The sequence below is a fragment of the Myotis daubentonii genome, chromosome 16, assembly GCF_963259705.1.
Source record: "Myotis daubentonii chromosome 16, mMyoDau2.1, whole genome shotgun sequence".
NCBI lineage: Eukaryota > Metazoa > Chordata > Mammalia > Chiroptera > Vespertilionidae > Myotis > Myotis daubentonii.
In genome coordinates, this window is record NC_081855.1 from 34993339 (window position 1) to 35020533 (window position 27195).

The window sequence follows — 27195 nt, forward strand, 5'->3', positions numbered from 1 at the left end:
TTTCACAGAGAGGAAGGGAGAGAGATAGAGAGTTAGAAACATCAATCAGCTGCCTCCTGCACACCCCCCTACTGGGGATGTGTCCGCAACCAAGGTACATGCCCTTGACCGGAATCAAACCTGGGACCCTTCAGTCTGCAGGCCGAAGCTCTATCCACTGAGCCAAACTGGTTAGGGCTGTCTCTCTCAAATTTGAAAACAAAAAAGGGGGCCAATAAATATTACCATACCTCACAGGTTTCAAGGAGGTAATTCAAGCCCTTAAATTAATTTCTAATATTTAAAACTGATCACTGAAGAGTTGATTCTTCTAATGATGAAAATATTCAATCTACATTAAGAATCAATGACAAGCTGGTATTAAGATAGTCTACTTCCATTTTGCCTCTCCAATTAAACTAATATACACTCAAAGTTTTGCCAAAGAAGAATTTCAACTCTTCAATGAAGTTTATATATAATACTAGAGGGCCGATGCACAAAAATTTGTGCAAGAGGCCTTCCTTCCCCTGGCTGCCTGGCACCCGGGACACGGCTGGCTTCCCTCTGGCCCTGGCTTCATCAGGAAGAATGTCCGGAATGACGTCTGGTCTAATTAGCATATTACCCTCTTATTATTATAGATTGTAAGAATTAGAAATATAAGTACTTTGCTAATTAACTCCAAATGAATCACTAGTTTTTTAACTTTCATTGGTTCATCAGCAAAGAATTTTAAAAAGTTTTTAACTCCATAATTAAGATCAAGTGAGAAGCAAAAATTTCAGCCTCTCTTTTTAATATTAGCACTTTATTTTTTTGTTAACCTTCACCCGAGGATATTTTTCCACTGATTTTTAGAGTGGAAGGGAGGAGGAGAGACAGTGAGAGAAACATCAATGTGAGAGAGACACATTGATTGGCTGCCTCCCGCACGCTCCTCAACCAGGGCTGGGGATAGAGTCTGAAACCAAGGTACATGCCCTTGACAGAATCAAACCCGTGACCCTTTGGTCCACAGGCAGATGCTATACTCACTGAGCAAAACTGACTAGGGCAATATTAGCACTTTAATGGGAACAAATAATCCTATATAATAAAGAGCTAATATGCTAATTAGACCGAACAGCCGAACGACCTTCCAGACATCCTTCCATATGAAGTCAGGGCTGTGAGGGGCTGTGAGGGCCAAGCCCCTTGCACAAATTTCATGCATGGGGCCTCTAGTCTATCATAAATCCAGGTCAAACTAATGGTATATCATCATGAAAAAAAGGAAGAAATCTAAGTTTTTAATATTAAGTAATAATCTATTTCATACACACCCAAAATAATTATGCTGTTAAAGTGCATTATCAACACTAATAAAAGAGAAAAATGGTAATTGGCGTACGAGCTACCCTTTTCATTGGCTAATCAGGGCTATATGCAAATTAACTGCCAACTGAGATGGCAGTTAACTGCCAACAAGATGGCGGTTAATTTGCATATGCAGGCACAATGCAGGGAGGCCAAAGGGAAAGCAGGAAGAAGCCCGCTGCCACTGGCAGTGATTGGAAACCCAGGGGGGAGCTAAGAGCTGGGGGGCAGGGCAAAGGCGGCCCTGGGGCCGCCTTTGCCCTGCCCCCCAGCCATGATCGGAGAATCAGGTGCCTTTTCTGCCCTGGCCAGTGAGAGCAGGAAGTAGGGGTGGAGCCAGCGATGGGAGCTGGGCATGGTCGAAGCTGGCAGTCCCAGGAGCTAGGGGTCCCTTGCCTGGGCCTAAAGCGAAGCCCACGATCGCGGGGCCGCTGCAGCTGCGGGTCCCCGCTGCCCAGGCCGAACGCCTAGGCCAGAGGCATCAGGCCTGGGCAAGGGGCCGATCCTGCGATTGGAGGGTGATGGGGGTCAACGCCTGAGGGCTCCCAGTATGTGAGAGGGGGCAGGCTGGGCTGAGGGACACTCCCCCCCCACACACACCCAGTGCACGGGGATCAGCGGAGCTGCGAGGCCTCCCGGCACCGGCATCAGTGTGACAGGGGGCAGTGCCCAAACCCCCTGAACCCCCTGATCGCCCTGCGGCTCTGTGTGCGACAGGGGGCGGGGCCACAACCTCCCTATCCGCCCTGCTCTGTTCGGGACAGGGGAAGGCGCCCCAACCCCCTGATCAGCCCTGCTCTGTGCCTGATAGGGGGGAGCTCCCCAACCCCCTGATCGCTCTGCGGCTCTGTGTGTGACAGGGTGCAGTGCCCCAACCCCCTGATCGGCCCTGCTCTGTGTGTGACAGGGTGTGGTGCCCCAACCCCCTCCCCCCCCGCCCCCCCCAACGGGTCCTGCTCTGTGTGTGACAGGGTAGAGCCATAACCTCCCCTTCGGCCCTGCCCTGAGTGTGAGAGTGGCGGCGCCCCAACCCCTCTGATGGGCTCTGCTCTGTGAGTGACAGGGGCCAGCGCCCCAACCCCCTGATTGGCCCTGCTCTGTGCGTGACAGGGGGTTGCGCCGCAACCTCCCCATCGACCCTGCCTTGAGTGTGACAGGGGGCGGTGCCCCAACCCCCCAATCGGCCCTACCCTGAGCGTGACTGAGGGTGGCATTGCAACCTCCTGATCCTCCCTGCTCTGTGCATGACATGGGGCGGTGCCCCAACTCCCCAAATGGCCCTGCTCTGAGCCCGACCAGGGGCTGCACCTAGGGATTGGGCCTGCCCTCTGCCACCTGGCAGCAGGTCTAAGCCAGCAGGTCGTTATCTCCCGAGGGGTCCCAGACTGGGAGAGGGCACAGGCCGGGCTGACGGACCCCCCCCTCCCTCCCCGAGTGCACAAATTTTTGTGCACCGGGCCTCTAGTTGTATAATATTACTGAAGGTCAAAATATTCAAATAGCACACTCAAAACAGACAACATTTATGATCTATATTTTAGAAAGACAGATAATAATCTTAGTAAATATATCAGTATTAGGTACCAATTAAATGTAAACAGCATTTTGTGAATTATGGTTAAGATTTAATATGTAACATGCTTATGAATTATGCTATAACATTTTAGCTAGATTTAAATGACCAATTTAGTATTTAATAAAACTGTGTTTTGATCATAAATTTCACTTTGCTATTAAAATATTTATACAAGTCATAGAAAATGAGTTGTACTTCCAATTATGCAAGGCACTGAATTCTCTATATAGACTACTAGAAAATACTTTCTAGGGGGGAAAAAAAGAAAATAGTTTTTAAATGTTTAACATTTTCAAATATATTATGGCTGAAATAGTTTCTTTATCATGAACTGTAAATTCATCAGGACACTCAACCCCACCTATATATATAAAAGGCTATGTGACCGTATGACTGTCCGACCATCCAGCCAGTACCTATGACACACACTGACCACCAAGGGGAAGATACTCAACACAGGAGCTGCGGTGACTTGGCAGCAGCGGTTCTCGGGTGATGCACCCCAGAACCAGAGAGGAGGGAGCCCGATTCCTCACAGGGCCACATGATTCCACGATTCCACCTTCCGCTGTGGGTTATGTTGATCCTGGGGCACTGTTGGTCCTGAATCTGGTTTATTGCACACTTGCATTTGTGTTCCACACCCTGTACAAAAGCAACTTTGCAGGGTGCCCTCTTGCACTCGGGGACCTCTCGGGGGATGTCAGAGAGCTGGTTTCAGCCCAATCCCCACAGGCCAGGCCAAGGGACCCCACCTGCCAGAGGGACCCCACTCACTCTGCAGATGCCGGTGGTGACACCCAGTCCTGCACTGCTAGCCACCTCCTGGGACCACCTGCATCAGTCAGTCCCTGCACCGGAACCAGTGCTGTGAGCCAGAAGATCTGTCTCCTCCTGCCCTCCCCTTACACTCCACAGATGCCATTCAAGTCACGGTACCGCCCCAGAAATTCTAATTAATTTCCTTTCAGTGTGCACGAATCTGTGCACCAGGGCCACTAGTTATTAATCACAAAGATACCAAACTACTCCACAGTGCAAAGAATAGATGATTGAATCCTTAGAATGGCTTCAATAAAATATCAACATGAGACTGCTATATGCTAATCTGACAAAGTGATGAAAATTCAAGCCTTAGTCCACAGACGATTTTAGATGAATACTAATTTTGTCACTGTATTCTTTGCAAATTTTGTGACAATGTTTAACTTACATTTTTGTCTTTCAGCCAGGGGTCCCCTGCAACAGGCTGATAACCCACAGGATATCTCCTTAAAATCTATGTGATTGTCACGATTTTCATCAAAAGCATTAAACAAACCTATAAAATAGGAAAAGACACCATAAACCAAAGCAACCAAACTTCCTACTGTTATAATAATATATTTATAAAAGCAGGCATGACTCCCATAAACTGGCCAAATATTTTTTTAAAAAGAGTTTATCAGTAGTTTCAGGAAGTTATTTTTTTTTTCTTTTGGTATAAGTATAACTAAAACTTAAGATCCTAGCAGAAATACATTACTATCACTTAGTGTTTGGTTATGTCTGCCTCTCTCTATTTTGTATCAATTTTAACCACTAAAATGGCTATAATATACAAAATAAAATTTAATTCAAAATCAGAAATTATTTAGAAAGATTGAGAAGTAAAAGGATGCCCTAGCCGGTTTGACACATTGGATAGAGTGTCAGACTGCAGACCAAAGGGTCCCAGGTTCGATTATGGTCAAGGGCACGTACCTCAGTTGCAGGCTCCTCCCCGGCTCAGGCCCTAGTCAGGGCTTGTGCAGGAGGCAACCAATCAATGTGTTTCTCCCACATCAATATTTCTCTCTGTCATTCCCTCTCTCTTCCACTCTCCCAAAAAATCAATGGAAAAATATCCTCAGGTGAGGATTAACAAAAAAAACAAAAAAAGGAAAAGTTTAACTGCACACTCAAAGATATAACATACTATTATTTTTATCTTTTTATCTTTATAGTTGAGAGTATTACAGATTTCTCCCTTCTCCCCCTGTATTCTTCCCCTCTACCCAGTTCCCACCCCGCCCCAGGCCTTCACCACCCTATTGTCTATGTCCACAGGTAATGCATTTATGCATATAAATTCTTCGGTTAATCTCTTCCCGCCCTCTGAGATTCTTCATTCTGTTCCATGTTTTTATACCTTTGGTTCTATTTTACTCATTAGTTTATTTTGTTCATTAGATTCCTTGTTCATTTATTTTGATTTTAACATGCTGTTATTAATAAGCTCCTATAAAGCTCTTCCATGACACGAAGAAAAATAACACATTATATTAAGAGAAGTTCTATACTGCACTCTTCTTTGTACTACATAATCCTATAAAATAAAGAGGTAATATGCAAATTGACCATCACTCTAACAAATAAGATGGCCACCCCCATGTGGTCAAAGATGGCCACCACAAGATGGCCAGCAGGAGAGGGCAGTTGGGAGGGACCAGGCCTGCAAGGGAAGGCAGTTGGGGGCGATCAGGCCTGCACGGGAGGGCAGTTGGGGGTGGCCAGGACTGCAGGGGAGGGCAGTTGGGGGGCGACCAGGCTGGCGGGGGAGGGCAGTTGGGGGTGACCAGGCTGGCAGGGGAGGGCAGTTGGGGGTGACCAGGCTGGCAGGGGAGAGCAGTTAGGGGCGACCAGGCCTGCAGGGGTGGGCAGTTAGGGGCGACCAGGCTGGCAGGGGAGAGCAGTTAGGGGCGACCAGGCCTGCAGGGGTGGGCAGTTAGGGGCGACCAGGCTGGCAAGGGAAGGCAGTTGGGGGCAATCGGGCCAACAGGGGAGCAGTTAAGCATCGATCAGGCTGGCAGGGGAATGGTTAGGGGGTAATCAGGCTGGCAGGCAGAAGTGGTTAGGAGCAATCAGGCAGGCAGGCAGGCAGGCAGGCAAGCAGGCAGGCAGGCAAGCAAGCGGTTGGGAGCCAGCAGTGCTGGATTGTGAGAGGGATCCAGATTGGAGAGGGTGCAGGCAGGGCTAGGGATACACACACACACCGCCATGATGAATTTCATGCACCGGGCCTCTAGTCTTTTTTAAATGAGTATTTAAATTTCAGAAAGAAAAGGGATTTATAATCCAATCCTGTGGTTTTAAAATGTTTTGTAAAAGGTAGAAATAAAATTATTTTGATTTAAAATGATTTATCAAATTCTCCAACTCAGAAAAGGTAAAAACACAGCTGTACTGTTGAAGTGGGTGAAAGTCCAGGGCCTTATCAGTTCTGGCTCCCCTAACAAGTACTTCTTAAGTACCCTAAAAATCTGAAGAATACAGATTATATATTCCAAGAATGTAATTCCATACCCTCAGTTTAAAGAGTAGAAAACTAAAAACTCAGAAGGGGGTTCCCAAAAGGAAGAAGTTTAAAAAGATCAGAAGAAGCAGAACCCAAATATTCAGATTCCAAATATGTTTTTGTGTGATATCACCTATAATTACTCTTTGTATCCCTAATGTTTTAAAAAAGTCATAGCACGCCTGGCTGGTGTGGCTCAGTGGTTGAGCATCGACCCATGCACCAACAGGTTGCCAGTTTCATTCCTGGTCAGAGCTTGTGCTCATATTGTGGACTCAATCCCTAGTGGGGGGCATGCAGGAGGCAGCCAATCTATTGATGTTTCTATCTCTCTCTCCTTCTCCCTTCCAATAAAAACATATATATTTTTTAGAAAGTCATAGCAATGGAAAGTTTAGCGCCAGCAGGGACCTCAGAGATGGTCCAGTAGTTTCTTAATTTCTTTTGGTAGTTGGGGTGGGGGGAGAATATAGCAATGGAAACTTCTTACGTAAAAGAAAAAAAAGTAGAGGCACTCAAATTGAGGAAGAAATGGGGCTAAAAAAAACCTTGGTCCTGGTTGATGTGGTTCAGTGGTTACAGTATCAGCCCTGCCCACTGAAGGATCATGGGTTCAATTCAGGTCAAGGGCACATACCTGGGTTCGCACCCAGGCTCCAGTTGGAGCGTGTGCAGGAGGCAACCAGTTGATGTGTCTCTTAAATCTATGTTTCTCTCTCTCTCTCTCTCTCTCTCTCTCTCTCTCTCTCTCTCTACTCGCCTTCCCTCCCTCCTTTCCAGTCTCTGAAAAACAATGAAAAAAGTATCCTCATGTGAGGATTAACAAAAAACATACCCAAATAAAACAAAGCAAAAACCTGGAGCTCTGCCCATTCAGTGGCCATCACCCTAATCCCTGGCACCAGCTACTAAGGTACCTCTTTGGAGTACAGCTTCATAGCCACTGACTTGGTCAAACTAATTTATGCAAGGTAACATAGGTAGAACAGGATGCTCAAAACTACAATCTTAATTCCCATTTTAGTTTTTTTCCACTAAACTCTGCTATTTGCAAGAAACTTGCAAACCTGTAATATTATGGCCTTTAGAGTTAAGATATATTGGTTAGTAATAAGAGATGGGCTCAAATCTGTTTACCAAAAAACACTTGAAGAAAAGAGAATAATTCCTACCTTCACTTAGAGATGGGCGAATAGGTGGTGAAACCAAGGGGCCAAATGTCTCTAAATCAAATCGTCCAGTCCGGGATTGAGCCTTCAGCAACCAATAACGTTTCTCCAGATCAATGATGTCTGATTCCTCCACTAAGAGTCATATCAAACAAAATTATAAAACCTCTCAGCCTCCTCTTCTGGGCAGTTTATCCTAATAATATAACTTTTAAGGATATATTTTAATTTCCCAATTTAATTGCTAAAAAAAACACATAATCTATCTAAAACAAAATTCTGAAACACAAATACATTATATCTAAAATAGCATGAAAAGTAAATTCAAGTTAACATAAAAAAGATTTTAAAATAAAAAATTACTTTTGCAATTGCCCATTTAGTAGACTGTTTAAATCCAGTATGCAGAATAAACAACTGAAACATTTCTTTTTGGTATCCCACACCTTTTTTATCTGTACTTATTTTTTATCAGTTTCAATCTCTATCTGGGATTTAAAGATTCTATATACATATTCTCTCTACTATAAACATTCTAAGAGCAGAATCTATGTCTGATTCATCCTATCAATATGGTTACTACTTACAAATTCAATATTTATTAAGTAAATGAAAAAGAGTATGATAGAAGATATAAGTAACAAACTCAATAATGCTAGCAGAGTTAGAGGATTTACGATGTGACAGGTTATAGGAGCATCATGAAAACATGAACATTTTTCTTTCCTCATTCATCAGAAGGTATATATTTTTAAAACCACAGATACACTAATCATAGTTATATTTTATATGTGCTTTCCCCCTTTTTAAGGTACTAAAGTATTTCTGATTGATGTTTACATAATACACTAAATTAGAACACAGAATAATCACACCAATTGCATCCCAATTTTTTTACCTTAATCTCCTTAAAAAACACAATTTCTTTACTGAAGCAGAAATGTGGAAAGACAAGTAGAACATATTTAGAGGAAAATAATGATCGGATTGGTCCTGGTTACCAATTAAAAACATGCTTTAGAGCTTCCTTTTAAGCTCACGTTAACTATTCATTTGGGGGTTACAGACTGCAATTCATTAATTAAATATTTGCCAAAAACAAACTATAGTAAATTATATGTATTATATTATTATTACTCAAACACTTTGAATGAATTGACAGCTAAACACTTCTGAGAAGAGGGAAGGCAGCTAACCTTATTTTCCCTTAAAGAGGTAATAATTGCAGTAGTTGTTCTATTTGCAATTCATAAACCAACACCTAAAACATATACTTTATAAACTATATAGAAATTAATTTATTACCCATCTATAGATATTTTTTTTCTGGTTCACAATAGCAGCATACAGTATTCCTAACATTCTAAATAGTTCTTGTCCTGCACGATGGGCAATCCTACTCAAGTCCCACCTTGTCAGAGGCTCCAGCTGCAGAAAAAACTCTTTAATGCCATAATTTTATTCTAAATTTTTAAAAAGCCAGGCAAAATACCCAAGTGTTTTCAAACAGTCACAAAGTTCCTCAACATTTTTGAGGATGCAACCTTCTCAAAAGCAATGACCTTCTAAGATGTAATTAAAATGGCTGTAAGCCTTACATAATTTACAACAAGACAAGAGGATGAACAAGGAGGGACATGCAGATCTACTAGCGGCTTATGGTCTAAGAATCACTGAAGTACTTTTTTGTATTCAAAGTTTTTAACACTACAAACTAAAATGTGGCAAGGGAATACAATAATATACATATTTTTAGTTGAGATAATAAATGCTAAAATAGAGACAATGTAAATTTGAATTAGATATGAAAAGAAAAAATAATCAAAATTAGTTATATGGCCCTAAAATTAGCCCAAAATACTGTATTAATTACCTGAGAATCCAGATTCTATTACTACAAGGAATCACTGAGGTAGCAAGCTTATTGACTCTTATGATACATTTTAGGGAAACTTCAAAAACTCTTTCTAAATTGTATGAAAAAGATGATCAACATTAAGGAAAATTCACTCTCAGTTATTAAAACATAGTTCTTAAAAATCATAGTTATTTTATTATTTATTTCACTGTAGGTAAAGGACAATCATTCAATGATCTTGCCTGGATCAAATGAAATTAATTATTGAAGAGAAATAAAAAATAATCATTTGTGAGTATCCCAAGGGAAAAAGAAACTAGAAAAATGAATCTGCAAGATTCTCTGCAGTCTGAAGAAGATGGCTCACAACCACCACAACTGCCACATGACCAAATCCTTTTATCTGCAATTACAAGCTACTCATAAAAGATTAAAGAATAAAATAACTGTGTCAATCAACTGTTTTCAGGTCCTAAAATGGAAATAAGCATGCACTCTGGGATTCAAACATCCCAACTTTGACACCTATTAGTCATTTGATCTTGAGAAAATTTCTTTAACTTCTCACAGTCTTGGCTGCCTCTTTTCAAAATGGAGATGAAATGAAGGATTAAATGAGATAACGTACAGAGTATAGTGCTTCCTCTAGAAAGTACCCAATCTGCATGTGGTAAATTTGAACCTTCCACAGAGCAAAGTATTGGGTGGGCGGGGGGCGGGAAGTAGGAGGGAAGGGAGGGAGGAGAAGTACAGGAACTATAATGAAAAAATCATTTAATATTCTGCAAATATGTAATAAAAGTATAATATTATGTGTCTGACAAAAACTATAGATATGATTGTGAACAAACAACTATGTTTAGATTCTAATAAAAGTAAAAATTGGTCATTTTAATCTAATGTGGAAAGTACAATGAGGCAACAGACACAGGGTTTTTAGGGAGCATGTGAGCAGCTAGGCCCTGGAGGTCTTGCAGAGGCAAAAGAGTATTTACAAAAAGTCTGTAGGCAAGACAGGTAATAACAGGACAGAAACACAAACAAAAAAAACTGTGTGTTCTCTTATAATTCAAACACAAGAATAACTTATACAAGGACCTGTATCATGGACCCAAGATAAAAGACAAAAAACAAAAAAGAACTTTACTTTTCAGGGAGTGACAAAAAAAGAATGTTAAAGATGACAGACATTTCAACCTAGAACTAGAAGGCAGTTAGACAGAATGTAGGCATTTCAAAGGTTAGCATCTAAAGGAGGAGCCTTCAAACTCAAGAAGAGAGCTGCCAGATTGTTTTTGGCTAGGACTATGCAATGTTCAGTAGTAGAGGATAGATACACTGATCTAAGTATGTAAAATGAATTACATTTTGAGTTTATAGTCTGTGTCTCCAAACTCTAACACTATGTGGAGCTAAATAACTGTGAAAAAAACAGATGGGGAAAGGGTATTTCAAGAAAAAGCCAAAAGACCAGGGTTTAGTCTTGGACTATTCTCTCCGATATGAAAAAAAGAGAATGAATTAACAGCTATTCCAACCTATTTCAAACATTTAGTTATATAGAACACATTTACGCTCTATCTATATGTTCTCATGACTCTGAACATCATCACCAAGATGTTCAGCACTGCCTGGCAGGTGTGGCTCAGTGGTAGAGCATCAACCTATGAAATAGAAGATCACAGTTTGATTCCTGGTCAGGGCATATGACAGGGTTGCAGGCTTGATCCCCAGTAATGAGTGGGCAGGAGGCAGCCAATCAATGATTCTCTCTAATCATTGATGTTTCTATCTTTCTCCCTCTATCTTGCTCTCTGAAATCAATTTTAAAATATTTTTAAAAAATATGTTCAGCATTATTGCAAACACTGTCTATGTCTCTCTTCACTATAAATGGCTTTAAAAATTAATTTGTCATTAAGAACATTGTTTATACTTGACCAAAATAATTTCTTATAAAACTAATCTTAAGTATTTAAATAGCAAACTATGAGAGATAAATATAACCATCTTGATAAACATTTGGTTAAGATCTATTCAAGCATAAAAACTAGAACTTTGGGCTAAAGTTCTAATTCAATATCTTAAATTTAAATAAGAGGTAAGGTAACAATAGTTTGAAATTTGCAGTTCTGAAAATGTACTTGCCATGACAAAATCTAAAATTTTGTATAAGTCAAATCAGTTAATTATTCTAACTGTATTGACTACAAACAGCTCCTCAGTTTCATTTGTGATTTATATAAAAGAGAATAAAATTTTATTAAATATGGCAGTATGTTCAACTGACTGTGACTTCAAATTTCACTTTATAGCCGAAGCCGGTTTGGCTCAGTGGATAGAGCGTCGGCCTGCGGACTGAGGGGTCCCGGGTTCGATTCCGGTCAAGGGCATGTACCTGGGTTGCGGGCACATCTCCGGTGGGGGGTGTGCAGGAGGCAGCTAATCGATGTTTCTCTCTCATCGATGTTTCTGACTCTCTATCTCTCTCCCTTCCTCTCTGTAAAATATCAATAAAATATATTTTAAAAAAAAAAATTTCACTTTATAATTGTATGTGAGAAAGTAATTAAAGGCATCTGCATTCTAATATAAATATTACTTACAAGTGAAATATTATAATTCCTTTATGTTTCCTGGATAACTTGGCTCATTACACAAATTTAAATAGTTATTGATGCTGTAAAATAAATATTTTCTGTCTACTTATAAATTAGTTAATAACAGTCTCTATTTTTATCACAAGTTTCCACTTTCCTGACATATTATTTGAAAAGTATAAAGTAGCATATATGCTTTGAGTCGAAGAGCCTATAAAGATGCCAGTAGTGAATTGCTTAGACAGAAACTGAGAATTCATCAGAATGTAAACCTGCCCATGTCAGAATTTCTATAAGATGTTTAACAGTAATTCTGATTTTGTGAAAATGCTCTAATAGTAAGGCCCACTAAGACAGTAGCGATTTGCTGAAGCTAGTAGCAAATTGAGTTTCTGCTGAACTTGTTTATTTGGTTCCTTATTTTTATAAATTATAAAAGAAAACCAACTAGCAAGAAAAACTTTCCACAGATGTGGAGGAGCTCATTTTTGCACTGGTCTATAGCCCTTTGTTAGAAAATTGCCTGCTCCCAAAACAATTAGTTTCTGGAAACAGTGGGTGAAACTCACTGATATTCACAAGCCAGGTATGTTTTCAATAATACAAGAGGATGCATATTCATTGTAAAGCACCTATTCTATACCAGGCATAGAGCTGAGTCCTGTAAAAGCCAAAAGTATCATTTCATGTACTCGTAAAGGATAGCACAATATGCCACCCCAAATATGGCACTTTGGCATAAAGGATTATTTGGCATAAGGATTATTTTGAGTTGAGGGCAATTGAAAAGCAAATACAAGAAAAGCTCTCTGTCCTCCCCTATCTGCCTAATTTGTAAAGGTATCTTCCCTGCCCCTCTACCAGGAAGAACAGAAGTTACTCATCAGAGACAACCCTAGATCCTTATCACCAGAGGAAGGAATCTGTATAACAAACTTCATTAACAACCCTATCTGTCATTAGTTTCTCCATATTTTAGCCTTCCCACATTTTGCCATCCATAGAAGTTCAAAGCCCTTTTCTCTTTTTCTCCTCACTTCTCTACAAAATTATTGTATGTATTTTTTTGCTAGAATGATATATAAGCTCAAATTCTAACCACTCCTTGGAGTTATACATCAATGAATGCTGCCATGCAGGATGTTAATAAACTTTCATTTTCTTCCTATCTGTCTTTTTTCAGTCTAATTTAAAAGACCCAGCCAATGAACCCAATATGGATAAGGAAAAAAATTTTCCTCATCTTCACTCCTTATAACACACCTATGAGGTAAGTTGTATCATTAGCCCTGTTCTTCAGAGAAGAAAAAAAGTTCAAAGAGATTAAATAAATTTCCCAGAGTTACATAAATAATAAGTGGCAGGGCCAGAGTGTTCACCCAAAGTCTGAAGAACTCAACATCATATCAGTATTTCTCAAAATGTAGTCCAGGGTCCATGAACATCAGATTACCCTGGAAATCTAGGAAAGTAGAGTCCTAGGGCGCACTGAATAAGTATCTTTGATATTAGAATCAGTAACTTGAACTTATAATAAATACCCTTCCCAAATAATTCTGATGCTCAATAAAGGCTGGTAACTACTAATATATTATAGCGGCCTTATAGTTGATTAATTTTTTAAAATTTATTTTTATTGATTTCAGAGAAGAAAGATGAGGGAGAGAGAGATAGAAACATTAATTATGAGAGAGAATCACTGATTGGCTGCTTCTTGCATGCTCCCTACAGAGGATCGAGCTTGCAACCCGGGCATGTGCCCTTGACCGGAATTGAACCCGGGACCCTTCAGTCCTCAGGATGATGCTCTATCTACTGAGCCAAACTGGCTAGGGCATTGATTAGTTTTTTTAATTTTGAGGTAGCTCTCTTATAAGAAACAAGAATATGACAAAAATCAACTATGATGCCAGCAATTTGAACTTTAAATTTTTTAATTTAATTTTATAAATAATAGAAAATTAAAAGCATATTATTTCTTCAGGTTTTTACCACACACTATTATTGGCTTATTTCTATGGCCAATATGTGCATTACGGGAGTAGATAAAATAATTAGATAATTCCCTTATATTTAATGGAAGCTGACCTTCCATGTGCCTTAATTTAATACTAATCAGTTTTCTGTATCTCACATCATTTATTTAAGCAAAAGGTTTAGAAAGGAAGATCTTAGAACTTACTTTTGACCTTTAGAAGTTCATTAAATTTGTAAAATATCATAATTAATTTCCCCCTAAAACATGATATGTCTCTATAAAAGCCCTCACATACTATGAAGTTGTTAAAACTTATTCAAATATGATAATTACCTTGGTCCTTCTCTTTGGTATAACTTTAACCCTACAATCCTAAAATAACATATACCTACTGCTCACTGCTGGGAAAATCAAATGTATAAATCAGTATTTACAATGTAGACTTTTAATGGCTGAAAACTTTTTGACACAGTTAAGGCCAATAACATGCATTTAGTCCACTGCACTAAGAAAAACCCCAAGATAAACAGACCATGAGTATTGTACTCAAGGGACTTGTAACTTCTAAGGAGAAACCAAGCCATTTCCAAGACTCTAAGGCAGGGGTCCTCAAACTATGGCCCACGGGCCACATACAAATACAAATATTGTATTTGTTCCCGTTTTGTATTTTTACTTCAAAATAAGATATATGCAGTGTGCATAGGAATTTGTTTATAGTTTTTTTTTAAACTATAGTCCGGCCCTCCAACCGTCTGAGGGACAGTGAACTGGCCCCCTGTTTAAAAAGTTTGAGGACCCCTGCTCTAAGGTAAGGCAAAATGCATCTTAATTGCTTCAATTAAAATATGAAGTATGCCCTGGCCGGTTTGGCTCAGTGGATGGAGCGTCGGCCTGCTGACTCAAGGGTCCCAGGTTCGATTCCGGTCAAGGGCATGTACCTTGGTTGCGGGCACATCCCCAGTGGGGGGTGTGCAGGAGGCAGCTGATCGATATTTCTCTCCCATTGATGTTTCTAACTCTCTATCCCTCTCCCTTCCTTTCTGTAAAAAAAAATCAATAAAATATATTAAAAAATAAATGAAAAATTAAAAATAAAATGTGAAGTATGCAGAAATGCAAATGAAAAATTAATTCAAACTGTAGAAAAATGGAGACCACATGACAAAAGCAGCAGCATCTGAGCTCTTAAATTCCTTGGAATTTCTTGGGTAGTAGAAGCCTTTTGTTTTACTGCATAAGGTGACTCTTGGTGGGTTCCTGGATGGGGGCTGATTACCAGAAAGACCAAGCCATAATTAGAAACTGTAACTTTCAGTCCCACTCCCCAATCTGGAGAGGAAAAGGACCTGGAAATGAAGCCTCCATAAAAATCCCCAAAGTATGGGGTTCAGAGAGTTTCAAGACTGATGAACACATCCACATGCTAGCAGGTCTAGTTTATCCCAGCTCCACAGGGACAGAAGCTCTCTTTCAGATCTTACCCTATGTATCTCTTCATCTGGCTGTTCATCTGTATCCTTTCACATATCCGGTATTATATAATAAATCAGTACTCATACCCATTTCCCTGAATCCTGTGAGCTATTTTAGCAAATTATCAAACCCAAGGAGGGACTCATAGGAACCTCTAATTTACAGATGATTGGTCAGAAGTACGGTGACAACCTGGACTTGTGATTGGTATCTGAAGTGGGGGACAGAGTCCTCAACCAGAGGGGCAGCCTTGTGGCACTGAGCCCTAAACCTAGTGGTGTCTATGCTAACCCTAGGTAGATAGTGTCAAAATTGAAATGAATTGCAGGACTCTCAAATGGTGTTTGTAGAGCGCTGAAGAATTGCTTGCTGTGGGGAAAAAACCCACACATTTGGAATATACTCGTAAAGTAGACAAAAAAGAGTTTTCCCTTTCAGCAAAGCATTTCATTTTATTACACTCTAGAAGGAAAAAAAACTACTGACAATAAAAATTTTTTCTTTATAGGCAATTGCATTAAAAAGTGAACAGGAAACAATGAAATGTCATTACTTACAATGTGTGACTCCAGCCAGAGTTTGGTAGAAAGTGGGAGTATCACTATCATCGGTGAGGGTCACATATACACCTCCAGACAGTAGCCAACGAGAAAAGGTAAAAGCTTCTTTGTTTAGAAGAAGCCAATTTCTAAACTTTTCATAGTTTACCTTTTCACCCTATGATTAGGAAAGAAAAAGCATAGTTTAGTCAAAATTTAAAGTATTTTACTTGGATCATGCACAACTTGAAATCTGCAATTAGTTGACATTAATCTACAAAGGAAGAATTATCTAAATAAATTATCTTGTAATCTTGGAAATCAAGGTGTTTTCAAAAACAACTGTATTTCAGAACTTCCATTTGCTCGAAATCTATACGTAAATTACAACATATTTCATCAATTCATGAAAGTAGTACATTGCTACTAATAAGTCATATTTTATTTGCTAAGGTATATCCTGAAATCAGTAAACTGCATTTCTTTTAATATTTAATAAACCCAATTTTCACTTATCCCTCTTATTTAGCACCTCAATCTAAATTAGCATATATTTGAGAAATTAGCATATTTTAATTAAACACATATGAAACTTAAGTGCTCTTTTAAGTTTCATTGGCAAATTAAAAACAACTTTCCCTGCCTTAGCTAGTTTGGCTCAGCGGATAGAGCATCGCCCTGTGGACTGAAGGGTCCCAGGTTCGATTCCAGTCAAGGGCATGTACCTTGGTTGTGGGCTCATCCCCAGTAGGGGGTGTGCAGGAGGCAGCTGATCGATGTTTCTAACTCTCTATCCCTCTCCATTCCTCTCTGTAAAAAAATCAATAAAATATATATTTTTTAAAAAAACAACTTTCCCAGAGTCCTCAACCAGAAGGCATCAATGAAAACATGTACTAGTATTCACAAGTCAACTAGAATACAAAAAAGAAACAAGTATATTTCTATTTCTTTGCTTTCTTTCCTTACTAAGACTTCTTTGCCTTGTTAAATCTCTGGAGAAAAATAGTACCCAGGCTGGGACAGAACATCACATGGCTATACAAATCAATCTCTTTGGAAGACAACAGGACTTACGTCGAGTGAGGGCCAGATGTTACTGTGAGAAAAAGGGAGACCCAACTCACCCAGGAAATACAATTAGGAATGACACTCAATAGATATTAAGGGATACAAATAACTTATAACCTAAAAGAGATATGGTGGAGCCCTATCGGGTTTGGCTCGGTGGATAGACCCTTGGCCTGTGGACTGAAGGGTCCTGGGTTCAAGGTCCCGGGTTCGATTCTGGTCAAGGGCGCATACCTCGGTTGCAGTTTCCCTGGCCCTGATTGGGATGCGTGCCCGAGACAACCAATAGATGTGTCTCTCTCACATCGATGTTTTTCTCTCTATCTCTCCCCCACTCCCTTCTACTCTCTCAAAAAAATCAATGGGAAAATATCCTTGAGTTAGGATTAACAAAAAAAATTAAATAAGTAAAAACCAAACAAACAAAAAATATGAATTTCTATTTTAAAACATATATACAGTAAGAAAAAAAAACAATACTACTCCTATGTGGATTTCCTTTATAACAAACATCATTTATCAAGGCTAATAAAGCCAAGACAGAAAAAGTAGAGACCCATTCCATGTCTCTTAAATCTAGGTGCTAGGTCCATTATCTTTTAGCTATAGTGCTTCTTTTTAGTTTTGGGGGGTTTTTTAGGAGTGCAAAACACACAAAACATTATGGAAGATCTAAAAAATAAGCCTATTCTAAGAAAACTGATACTGAAACATGGTACTTTGAAAAGCTCGAGTCTTGGTAATTTGGAAAATTACCAATTCTTGGAAAAGCTCAATCATCAGATACATTACTCAGAAATTACAGCAGGTAAATACATCAAATAGCTGAATCAGGTAAAATTAGCCCATTTATAATGTTGAGTTTATATCACCCATTAAGTATCTAATGATTTTCATAGCCTTACATATGAATGTTGTAATACCTTGACCTCTAATTTCTTTGATCTTCCCCCTTCCAAAGCTCGTGTCCTTCATAAAACACTACCCCAGATATTTTCTACCAAAGTCTTATGATCATTTTCTTAAAATAACCATTGCTCTTCCCAAAAGTGCAGTTTTAAGCCTCTCCCCATCACAATTTCCTCTTATAAGCACATTCCTTCTAGTAACCTAACTCCAATGATTTTTTATTCCTCAGGACCTACAACAATGAGCTACCCTTCAAATCTAATGATCATTTCTCAGTGATCAGAGGTCAACTCAATTAACCTTTCAGTTTATTTGACTTAAACACTCCTTCCTCTTAAAACACTTTAATCACTTGGCTTCCAGGACACTATTAACTCTTGGGTCTCCTCACAGGCTATACTCATTGGACACCTGTTTTGGATTCCTCTTCATCTTGCCAATCTCTATCTATAAGCCAATAAATCCTTTTGTTTTCTATTTATAAGCCAATAAATCCTTTCCCTTGAACTCCAACTTATTATGTCAAAAAGGATAGCTGACAACTCCATTTGAATGTCTAATATGATTCTCAAATTTAATTATGCCCCAAACCTCCCTCTCTAGTGGTCTTAGCCATCTTAGTTAATGGCAACTCATTTACTAAATCAGGCCAAACACCTTAGTCATTCTCTTCTCTTTCTGTCACAGCCCATAATCAATACAAGAAAAGATCCTGTCAACTCTACCTTCAAAATAAATATAGAATCTAAATCTAAAAACTTATCACCTTACTGCCTGCCACACATGATCTAAATGGCCATTACCCCTTACTTGGGTCATTCAGATACCTCAATTGGACTCTGTCCAGCCTACTCTACAGATAAAAGCTAAAATGATCATATTTAAAAAAACAAAAACACAACTCATGTAGTCGTCTGCTCAAAATTCTCTAATGGTTTCCATCTCACTAAGGGTGAAGTCAAAGAACTCACACAGGGTCATATATATAGTACCCCTAACTCTATCCCACCCCTCCCCCAACCTCTGCAACTTCATTTCCTACAATATAGCCTGCTCACTACATTCCAGCTAAATTGGCATCTTTGTTGCTCCTTAATCATGTCAAGTACACTCCCACTTCAGGGCCTCAGCTATATTCTCTTAGTGGAAAGTGCTTTCCCCAGATATCTGGTTTTATTTCTCACTTCCTTTAAATTTTTTGTTCAAATGTCTTTTTATCTAACAAGCCTTTCCTAACTAGTCTATACAAAATACTGACACTCAGCTACCTCCTCCTTATCACCACCTAAATCTTTTTTTTTTCCTCACTCAAGGATATTTTTCCATTGATTCTTTTTTTTTTTTTTTTTTTTTGAGAGTGGAAGGAAGAGAGGAGGAAGGGAGGGGAAAGGAGGGAGAGGGAAGAAGGAAGAGAAGGGGGAAGGAGGGAGGAAAGGGGAGAAGGGAAAGGAAGAAAGGAGGGAGGGAGGGAGGGAGGGAGAGACAGAGAGAGAAACATCTATGTTGGAGAGACATTGACTGGTTGCCTCCCACATTGATTGGTTGCCAGAGATAGAGCCTGCAACTGAGGTACCTGCCCTTGACCTGGAATCAAACCCCTTAACTCTTTGGTCCAAGGGCTGATGCTCTAATCACCAAGCCAAACTGGCCAGGGCTATTTTATATTTTCCTATAGCACTAATTATCATCTAATATATATACCGGCTTTTGTGCCTAAATTAGAGAACTGGGTGATAACCACATTTAATTCCCATCTATAAAACGGGAATGTCTTTATAAACCTTATTAAAATAAAAAACATACACATTTTTCCCCAAAATGAGCAGAGTATTAACACATTTGACATCTCTGGGGGGGAAAAATCCAATTAATCAGCCTGAAAAGGTTAGATTACATTTTTTCTGACTAGCAAATGTTTGTTATTGGAGGGGGGAAAAACACATAGCTAGCCAGTTTGTCTTGAAATATTAAGAGACTATCACAGCAACTTCCAGTCAATATGTCAGAACCAAAAATGCAAGAGGCTAATCCTCTGCACCAAATACATAGAAATACTGAGTAAAATATAACACCATAACCACTACCAAAAACTGCACTGCCAAGCTCAAAAGCAAGAAAGGGAAATCACCAAGTGCTATCAACACAGAGGAAGCTCAAAGTCAGAGTGGTGAAAATCTTAAGATAAAGAGTCCAAAGAGATATATATACCTGCAGTATTGACAACCAATGTCTATATAGTTAGGAAGGTGACTAAACTAAACTGAATAAAAACTCCCTGAATAAAACCAAGAGCAGTGAAGGATTGTCATTTCTGTGAAATGAAAGGGGTCAAAGAGCCACCCATAAGAAATCATACAGCATGAGTGCTGCAGGAAAGATTCAGAAACTTCTAAAAGGGTTTTTTTTTACTCCACCATCTCTAGGAACTTTTCCCATATTAGCAGACCTCGGAAAAGAAAAATGGGAATTTTCTCTGAAAGATACACATTTTGTAATGTTTAACTTTTATACAATGAAAATAAAAAAATTATGAAAAGAGAAAAAATGATAAATTTTGTAAACCCAAACATTTCACAATGCAAATCAACTGAGTAATAAAATAAATAGTAAAACAGGCCCTGATGGGTCAAAGAGATATAAGACTGGATAAGGCAAATGAGTGATTTACCTATATGACCATGATGAAAAGCAATTGGCACTACAATGCGAGCAATGCCCAGGTTCCTGCAGGATCACAGTGTGAGAATGTGTGTGTTGGTGTGAGAATATGGGAGTGTATTTCATTATAGACAGCTGCCTTTACAGTAGAATTGGGTTTCAGATTCACATATGTAGCAGAAATAAGTACTATGGATCTTTGAGCACAAAACATGGTTAAAACATCAACTGTTAAATAAAAAAAATGTTAAGAATATGCTGCACATAAGTATTTATTCATCATAGCTAAACTAAGAATTAATACTCATAGTCAATAGGTAGGGATAAAATGTAAATCTTTAAATATACCTCTGAGAAACATTTCCTGAGTGTATCTGGGACTTTACCATCCACAACATGGAGCATTCTTTCCATTTCTTCCCGTGTAACATAGCTTCCGGATTCACTTGCAAAAAGACTAAAAATGTCTAGGATAAAGGAAAAATAAATTAATCTTATCACAGATCAAATATACCCCTTGGTGGAAGTAGGGAGGAAAGAGAAAGGTAACAATTACTCAGTGATTACTAGTGCCAAGTACTTTATGAACACATAAATTTATTTATTCCTCAAAACAACTCAGCAATGCAAATTAAAACAGAAATGTGAGCCCTAACCAGTTTGGCTTAGTGGATAGAGTGTCGGCCCACAGTATGAAGAGTCCCGGGTTTGATTCCAGTCAAGGGCAGGTACCTCTGTTGCATGCTGCATCCCCAGCCCTAGTCAGGGCACTTGTGGGAGTAAACCAATCGATGTGTCTCTCTCACATCAATGTTTCTCTCTCTGTGTCTCTTTCCCCTCCCTGTAGCAGTCTCTAAAAATCAATGGAAAAATATCCTTGGGTGAGGATTAAAAAAAACAACCCATCCAGCAATGTGATATACTTTTAAACATACCAAATTTGCAAAAATGTTTAGGTGTGACAATACAAAGAGTTAGTAATAATGCGGAAAAAACAGAAACTCTTATACATTGTTAATTAGAGTATGAATTACTGCAACCACTGCTGCTATGAGCATTTGTGTACTTTTTAAAAAAATGAATACAGTTGCCCCTTGAACCACACAGATTTGAACCATCGGGGTCCACTTATACACAGATTTTCCCCCCCCCCAATAAACACCTCTACTGTTTTTCAATTCACAATTGGGAGCCTACAGATACAGAAGACTGACTGTATGCATTGATCTATGCCAATTTATATAGGACACCTTGAGCATCTTCAGATTATGGTACTCCCAGGAGGTCCTGAAACCAATTCCTCCTAGATACCAAGGGATAGCTAAGTTTTGAATGGGTCAAAAATTATATCTGAATTTTCAACTGTACAGGAGTTGGTGCTCCTAATTCCTGCATTGTTCCAGGGTCAACTATCCATTTTCAATTTTCTTGGGTATGTAACTAGAAGGGGAATTGCTGGATCATATGATAACTTGATTTTAAAAATTTTGTTCTTATTGATTTTTGAGAGAGAGAAAAAAAAGCACATCGATGTGAGAGCAAAACATTGATCGACTGCCTCCTATATGCTCCCTAACAGGAATCAAGCCTGCAACCTGGGCACGTGCCCTGACTGGGAATCCAACCGGCAACGGTAGGACTACACCCAGCCGAGCCACAACAGGCCAGGGCAAAAACTTGATTTTTAACAAAAGTCTGAGGAACTGCCCAACTGTTTTCTCAAGTGGCTACACTATAAGCAATGTATGAGGATTGCAATTTTCCCACATCCTCACTAACACTAATTATTATGTTTCTTCAGTGTGTTTCTTTGTTATCCTCACCAGAGGATAGTTTTCCTTTAATTTTTAGAGAGAGTGGAAACAGAGGAAGGGAGACGGGAGAGAGAAACATCAATGTGAAAGAGACATATTGATTGGTTGCCTCCCAAATGTGCCCCAACTGGAGCCAGAGATTGAACCTGCAATCCCTCAATGCTCTGGCCGATGCTCTAACCCAGGGGTGGGCAAACTTTTTGACTCGAGGGCCACAATGGGTTCTTAAACTGGACCAGAGGGCCGGAACAAAAGCATGGATGGAGTGTTTGTGTGAACTAATATAAATTCAAAGTAAACATCATTACATAAAAGGGTACGGTCTTTTTTTTTTTTTTAGTTTTATTCATTTCAAACGGGCCGGATCCGGCCCGCGGGCCGTAGTTTGCCCACGGCTGCTCTAACCACTGAAAATATTGGCCAGGGCTATGTTACTTTTTAATTTTAACCATTCTCGTGGGTGTGACTTGTTGTGTCATTGTAATTTTTTATTACATTTCCCTAAAAACTAATAATGTTGAGCATTTTTCTTTTAAAAATATATATTTTTATTGATTTCAGAAAGGAAGGGAGAGGGAGAGAGAGATAGAAACATCAGTATCAATGATGAAAGAGAATCATTGACTGGCTGCCTCCTGCATGCCCCAAGCTGGTGATGGAGCCTACAACCAGAGCATGTGCCCTGACCAGGAATGGAACCATGACCTCCTGGTTCATAGTCGGTGCTCAACCACTGACCCACACTGGCCGGGCTGTTGAGCATTTTTTCAAGTGCTTTTTGGACACTTGTTATCTTCTTCAGATAAATATCAATTTTAAATCCTTTGCTTATCCTCAGAAATTTGAGGTAAGGCCCTAACTGGCTAGCTCACTCGGTTACAGCATAATCCTGATATGCCCAAGTTTGTGGGTTCGCTCCCTGGTCAGGGCACATACAAGAAATAACCAGTGGATACATAAGTAAATGAAACAACAAAGCAATTTCTCTCTCTCTCAAATCAATATAAAAAAAATGAGGTAAAATAGTTCTGTGCCCATCTATATTATCATATTGAGATAAAAAAAAGTACTTACATTTTGCTTTCTCTTCATCTTTGCCTCTTGTAAGAAGAACAAGTCCAACTATTAAATTATTAAAGTGTAGTCCCTTTGATGTTCCACCAAAAGAACAGTAAATCACCTAGGAGAAAATGATAAAGCCAATCTTAGATGTTGAGGAATCTGAGGCTGATAACACCTTAAACAAATCTTGTCTCCATCTCCAAACAAGGCCCCTGGTAAACTTTAATGAAATTATATTAAGTTTCTTCCCCTTCTTCCTCTTTAACACCTTGTTATCGCACTGAGCCAAGAATATACTGTATGTATTCTCAAATACATATACCACTGGCTCACACAGTAAATATTTATTCTGTTTCTTTGGATTCCTTAGCAAGGTCCAGAAAGATAAGGTCCTTTAACAGCCCTAATAATGTGATAAGGATTCTGTGGTATTACAGAACTTCCTTCAACTTCTATAAAATGTATACACATAATTTTGATTTGAAAGACTGACATTCTCTAACTGAATGTGTAACCATGCATAAACTTCATTTCTTTAATATGACCTTTTCTTCTTTCTTTCCTTTTGATTCAAACTGGCCTCATCCAGCAACCAGACCCACGTGCCTTCTTCGTTGCACATTCACTCCCTCAATCATTAAATCCTTGGGACAATGACATTCTGGTCTGCATCAAATAATCTCAGGAACAAAGACTCAGGTCTGTTGACTAGAGACAGAGTTTCAGTCAGACTAGAGATAATATCTAGGCCTTAGTTGTGTTCAGCTCCAGAAAAAAACATTATTTAGTTCAGTCTCTGCTGTCCTATACAAAACATCCATCTTTCAACCACAAAGTTAAATGTTTTATACAAACAAAGCTGGGTTGAAGAACCACCCAGCTTTAGTTTTTCCAGATATTCAGCATGCAAAGGCCGGCTTGTAGCACTGGAGAGCCTTGATCACATCTACTTTGTTGAATCTTCCTCACTTCCACCCAATGATAACCTAATCTCCCTAATCCTCAGAATTTTAGCATGTATATTCTGTGCTTTCAATCTTGGTTCTGTTTAAAAATGCCCAGGAGTCAGCCTAACTTCCCCTGATTCCTTCCTCTTTATACACCTCTGAGACTGCCACACCACCTGTCTCTTCCTAGGGTTCCATACCCCCAACCAGCACAACATTATGGCCAAGGTACGACTGTTACTTACAAATAGCACCTCGTCCTAAGCATTTTAAATCAATGAGTAGGGTTATGATATAGAAGGCATATGTATTAATTTTGTAAATAACAAAGTTGGGAGGGATGGCTAATAAAATAGGTAACAATACAGAATCAAACTCATCAAGACGCACACTTGGCTAAAGGTAATAAGATTAAATGTAATGTATTTAGAGTTTCTTAACAATTTAGTTTATATAAATATAGAAGAACAGAATTGAGCTTGGAAATTTTAGGCAACAAAGCTATAACCTTTTTACATAAGTTAAGAGAATTTTATGCTGCATGGTAATGACACAAGAATAAAGTATTCTCCTACTGTTCACTAATCTAATTCAATCTAGAGAACAGCATGGGATTAACCAGTATGCATATTAACTATGGTTAGGGAGCAGCAGGGGAAAAGAAGTTATTTAAATGCCTATAAGGGAAGGTTCCAGTTTCTCAATTCAAATTGCTGAATTCCATCTCTGGGAGGTATCAGATTTCCTATGGGGGCTCCAGTAGAGACAACAAAAATTTGGGATCATGATACTGTGCCAAAATCCTCTGTGGCTTCTAGTTCCACCCCCATTTCTAAAGCCAGAAAATGAGGATTAATAAGAATAGCATCTACACTTCACATGGTGTGGTGAGAATTACATGAGATAAATAACATAAAATGTTTATCATAGCTCCAGATAACTGGCAAATAACTCCATAAATGTTAGTTATTATCATCATCAGTGGGAAGCAACATAGAACAGTAGCTAAAATGGATTTGGATACATGGACTTGCTCATTAGCTTTAATACTTGAGCAAGTAACCTAACTTCCTTAAGCCTCAGTATCTTTTCCTCACTGATCAAATGATAGTAACATCAATACTTTCATAATGACAAATGTCATATAACTTAAGTTGTCAGATAAAAATTTGTGAATTCATTAGGGAAATATAATTTATCTATGTGTTCAAAGTTAATATCCCAATTAATAGATAAACCAGATACATGTGGTTGTTCAAAGTACTAACTGATATACTTGCAAAGCAGCTAATAAAGTAACTAGCATATAATATTAATAAACAACAATCAAAGTCTATCACAGTGACATAGTATCTCTGAGGGAAAGTTTGGTTTCAAATAACCAAACTGTACCTCTCGTAACATCTGCAAACTATGTTATTATATACTAGTGGCCTGGTGCACGGATTCGTGCACATTGAAAGGAAATTAATTAGAAGAAATATTTTATTATTGCTATTCACCCTTTCTCTATAATAGAAGTGTCAACCAAATTCACAATCGACAATGACAGATCGAAACGCACACGTGCAATTGGTGCCAGTGAGAGCTCTGTATGTATCACACATGCGTGAGTCAATGTTTACTTTTAAATTGCCAGTGCAAGTCATATGTATCAGCCAGTCAGATGGTCGGTCATTTAGTCCTTTATATATAGAGATAACTATGTTATTGCCAGTTTTGGGTTCAGCTGAAATTATTCATCGGAGGATAAAAATAACAACCTTGACCATTATAGCATGATGCTCTGAAATGACCTAATGACTAATGATAATTAAACAGTTCAGGCAGTATCTCTTTGGAATTCAAGAATATTAAGTAAACATTCTATTATCTTTCAAATAAATAGGCTCATGTGGGCTTAATGTGGTTCCTAAAGATTATTTAAAAAATAATCCTGGGAGAACCAAGATGGCGGCATAGGTTAACGCCGGAGTTTGCTGCTTTGAACAACTACTTCAAAAGTGAAACCAAAAAACGGAAGGGACATCACCCAGAACCACAGGAACACTGGCTGAGTGGAAGTCCTACAACTAGGAGGAAAGAGAAACGCACACGGCCACTCAGAGGAGGCACAGTGGTGAAGTCAAATTCTGAGGTGCAGAGTGCGCGGAGCGGGCTGGCGGCGGAGGGCGGCGGTTGTTGTTTTCAATCGGGAGGGAGTCGCAGACTCTGAGCACCAGATCCGGGCGAGTCTTTAGGGACCCAGACTCAAACGGGAGAGGCGGGACTGTCTGGCTTCGGTCAGAGCGAGTGCAGCTTTCTCTCCGAGCTTTGCAGCGGGTGCTGGGACTCAGAGAGGCAGAGCCCCTGGGGACAGGACTGAGAGCCGCCATAACTGCTCTCTCTGGCCCACCCTGTTGATCCTGTGCGACCCGCCCCGCCCAAGCCCTGCACAGAGGCATTTGCCGGATAGCCTCAGGCAAAGGCTAGATTAGCACCTCCCTAGAGGACAGAAGTTCTCTCACTGCTGACACTCATAGCTGATTCTCATAGCCACTTGGCCTGGAGGTCAAACCCTCCCTGGAATTAGCTACAACAATCAAGATTTATCTATAAGACTGCGAACAAAGACCACTAGGGGGTGCACCAAGGAAGCATAACAAAATGCGGAGACAAAGAAACAGGACAAAATTGTCAATGGAAGAAATAGAGTTCAGAACCACACTTTTAAGGTCTCTCAAGAACTGTTTAGAAGCTGCCGATAAACTTAATGAGCTCTACACGAAAACTAATAAGACCCTCGATCTTATATTGGGGAACCAACTAGAAATTAAGCACACACGGACTGAAATAACGAATATTATACAGACGCCCGACAGCAGACAAGAGGAGCGCAAGAATC

The 27195-nt window shown here is 39.3% G+C and overlaps 1 protein-coding gene across 6 annotated transcripts in view; it reads right to left on the reverse strand.

Moving 5' to 3' along the window:
• The window catches only part of USP32 (ubiquitin specific peptidase 32), a 125654-nt gene that overhangs the window by 58162 nt on the left and 40297 nt on the right, over positions 1 to 27195 (reverse strand). For all 6 annotated transcript variants that reach the window (XM_059669718.1, XM_059669722.1, XM_059669721.1 and 3 more), the window contains 5 exons: positions 23377 to 23482; positions 20837 to 20955; positions 15869 to 16028; positions 7403 to 7534; positions 4128 to 4235 (listed from right to left, as the gene is read on the reverse strand). In XM_059669718.1, coding sequence (XP_059525701.1) covers positions 4128 to 4235; positions 7403 to 7534; positions 15869 to 16028; positions 20837 to 20955; positions 23377 to 23482 — 625 coding nt within the window. The remainder of the gene's footprint in view (positions 1 to 4127; positions 4236 to 7402; positions 7535 to 15868; positions 16029 to 20836; positions 20956 to 23376; positions 23483 to 27195) is intronic.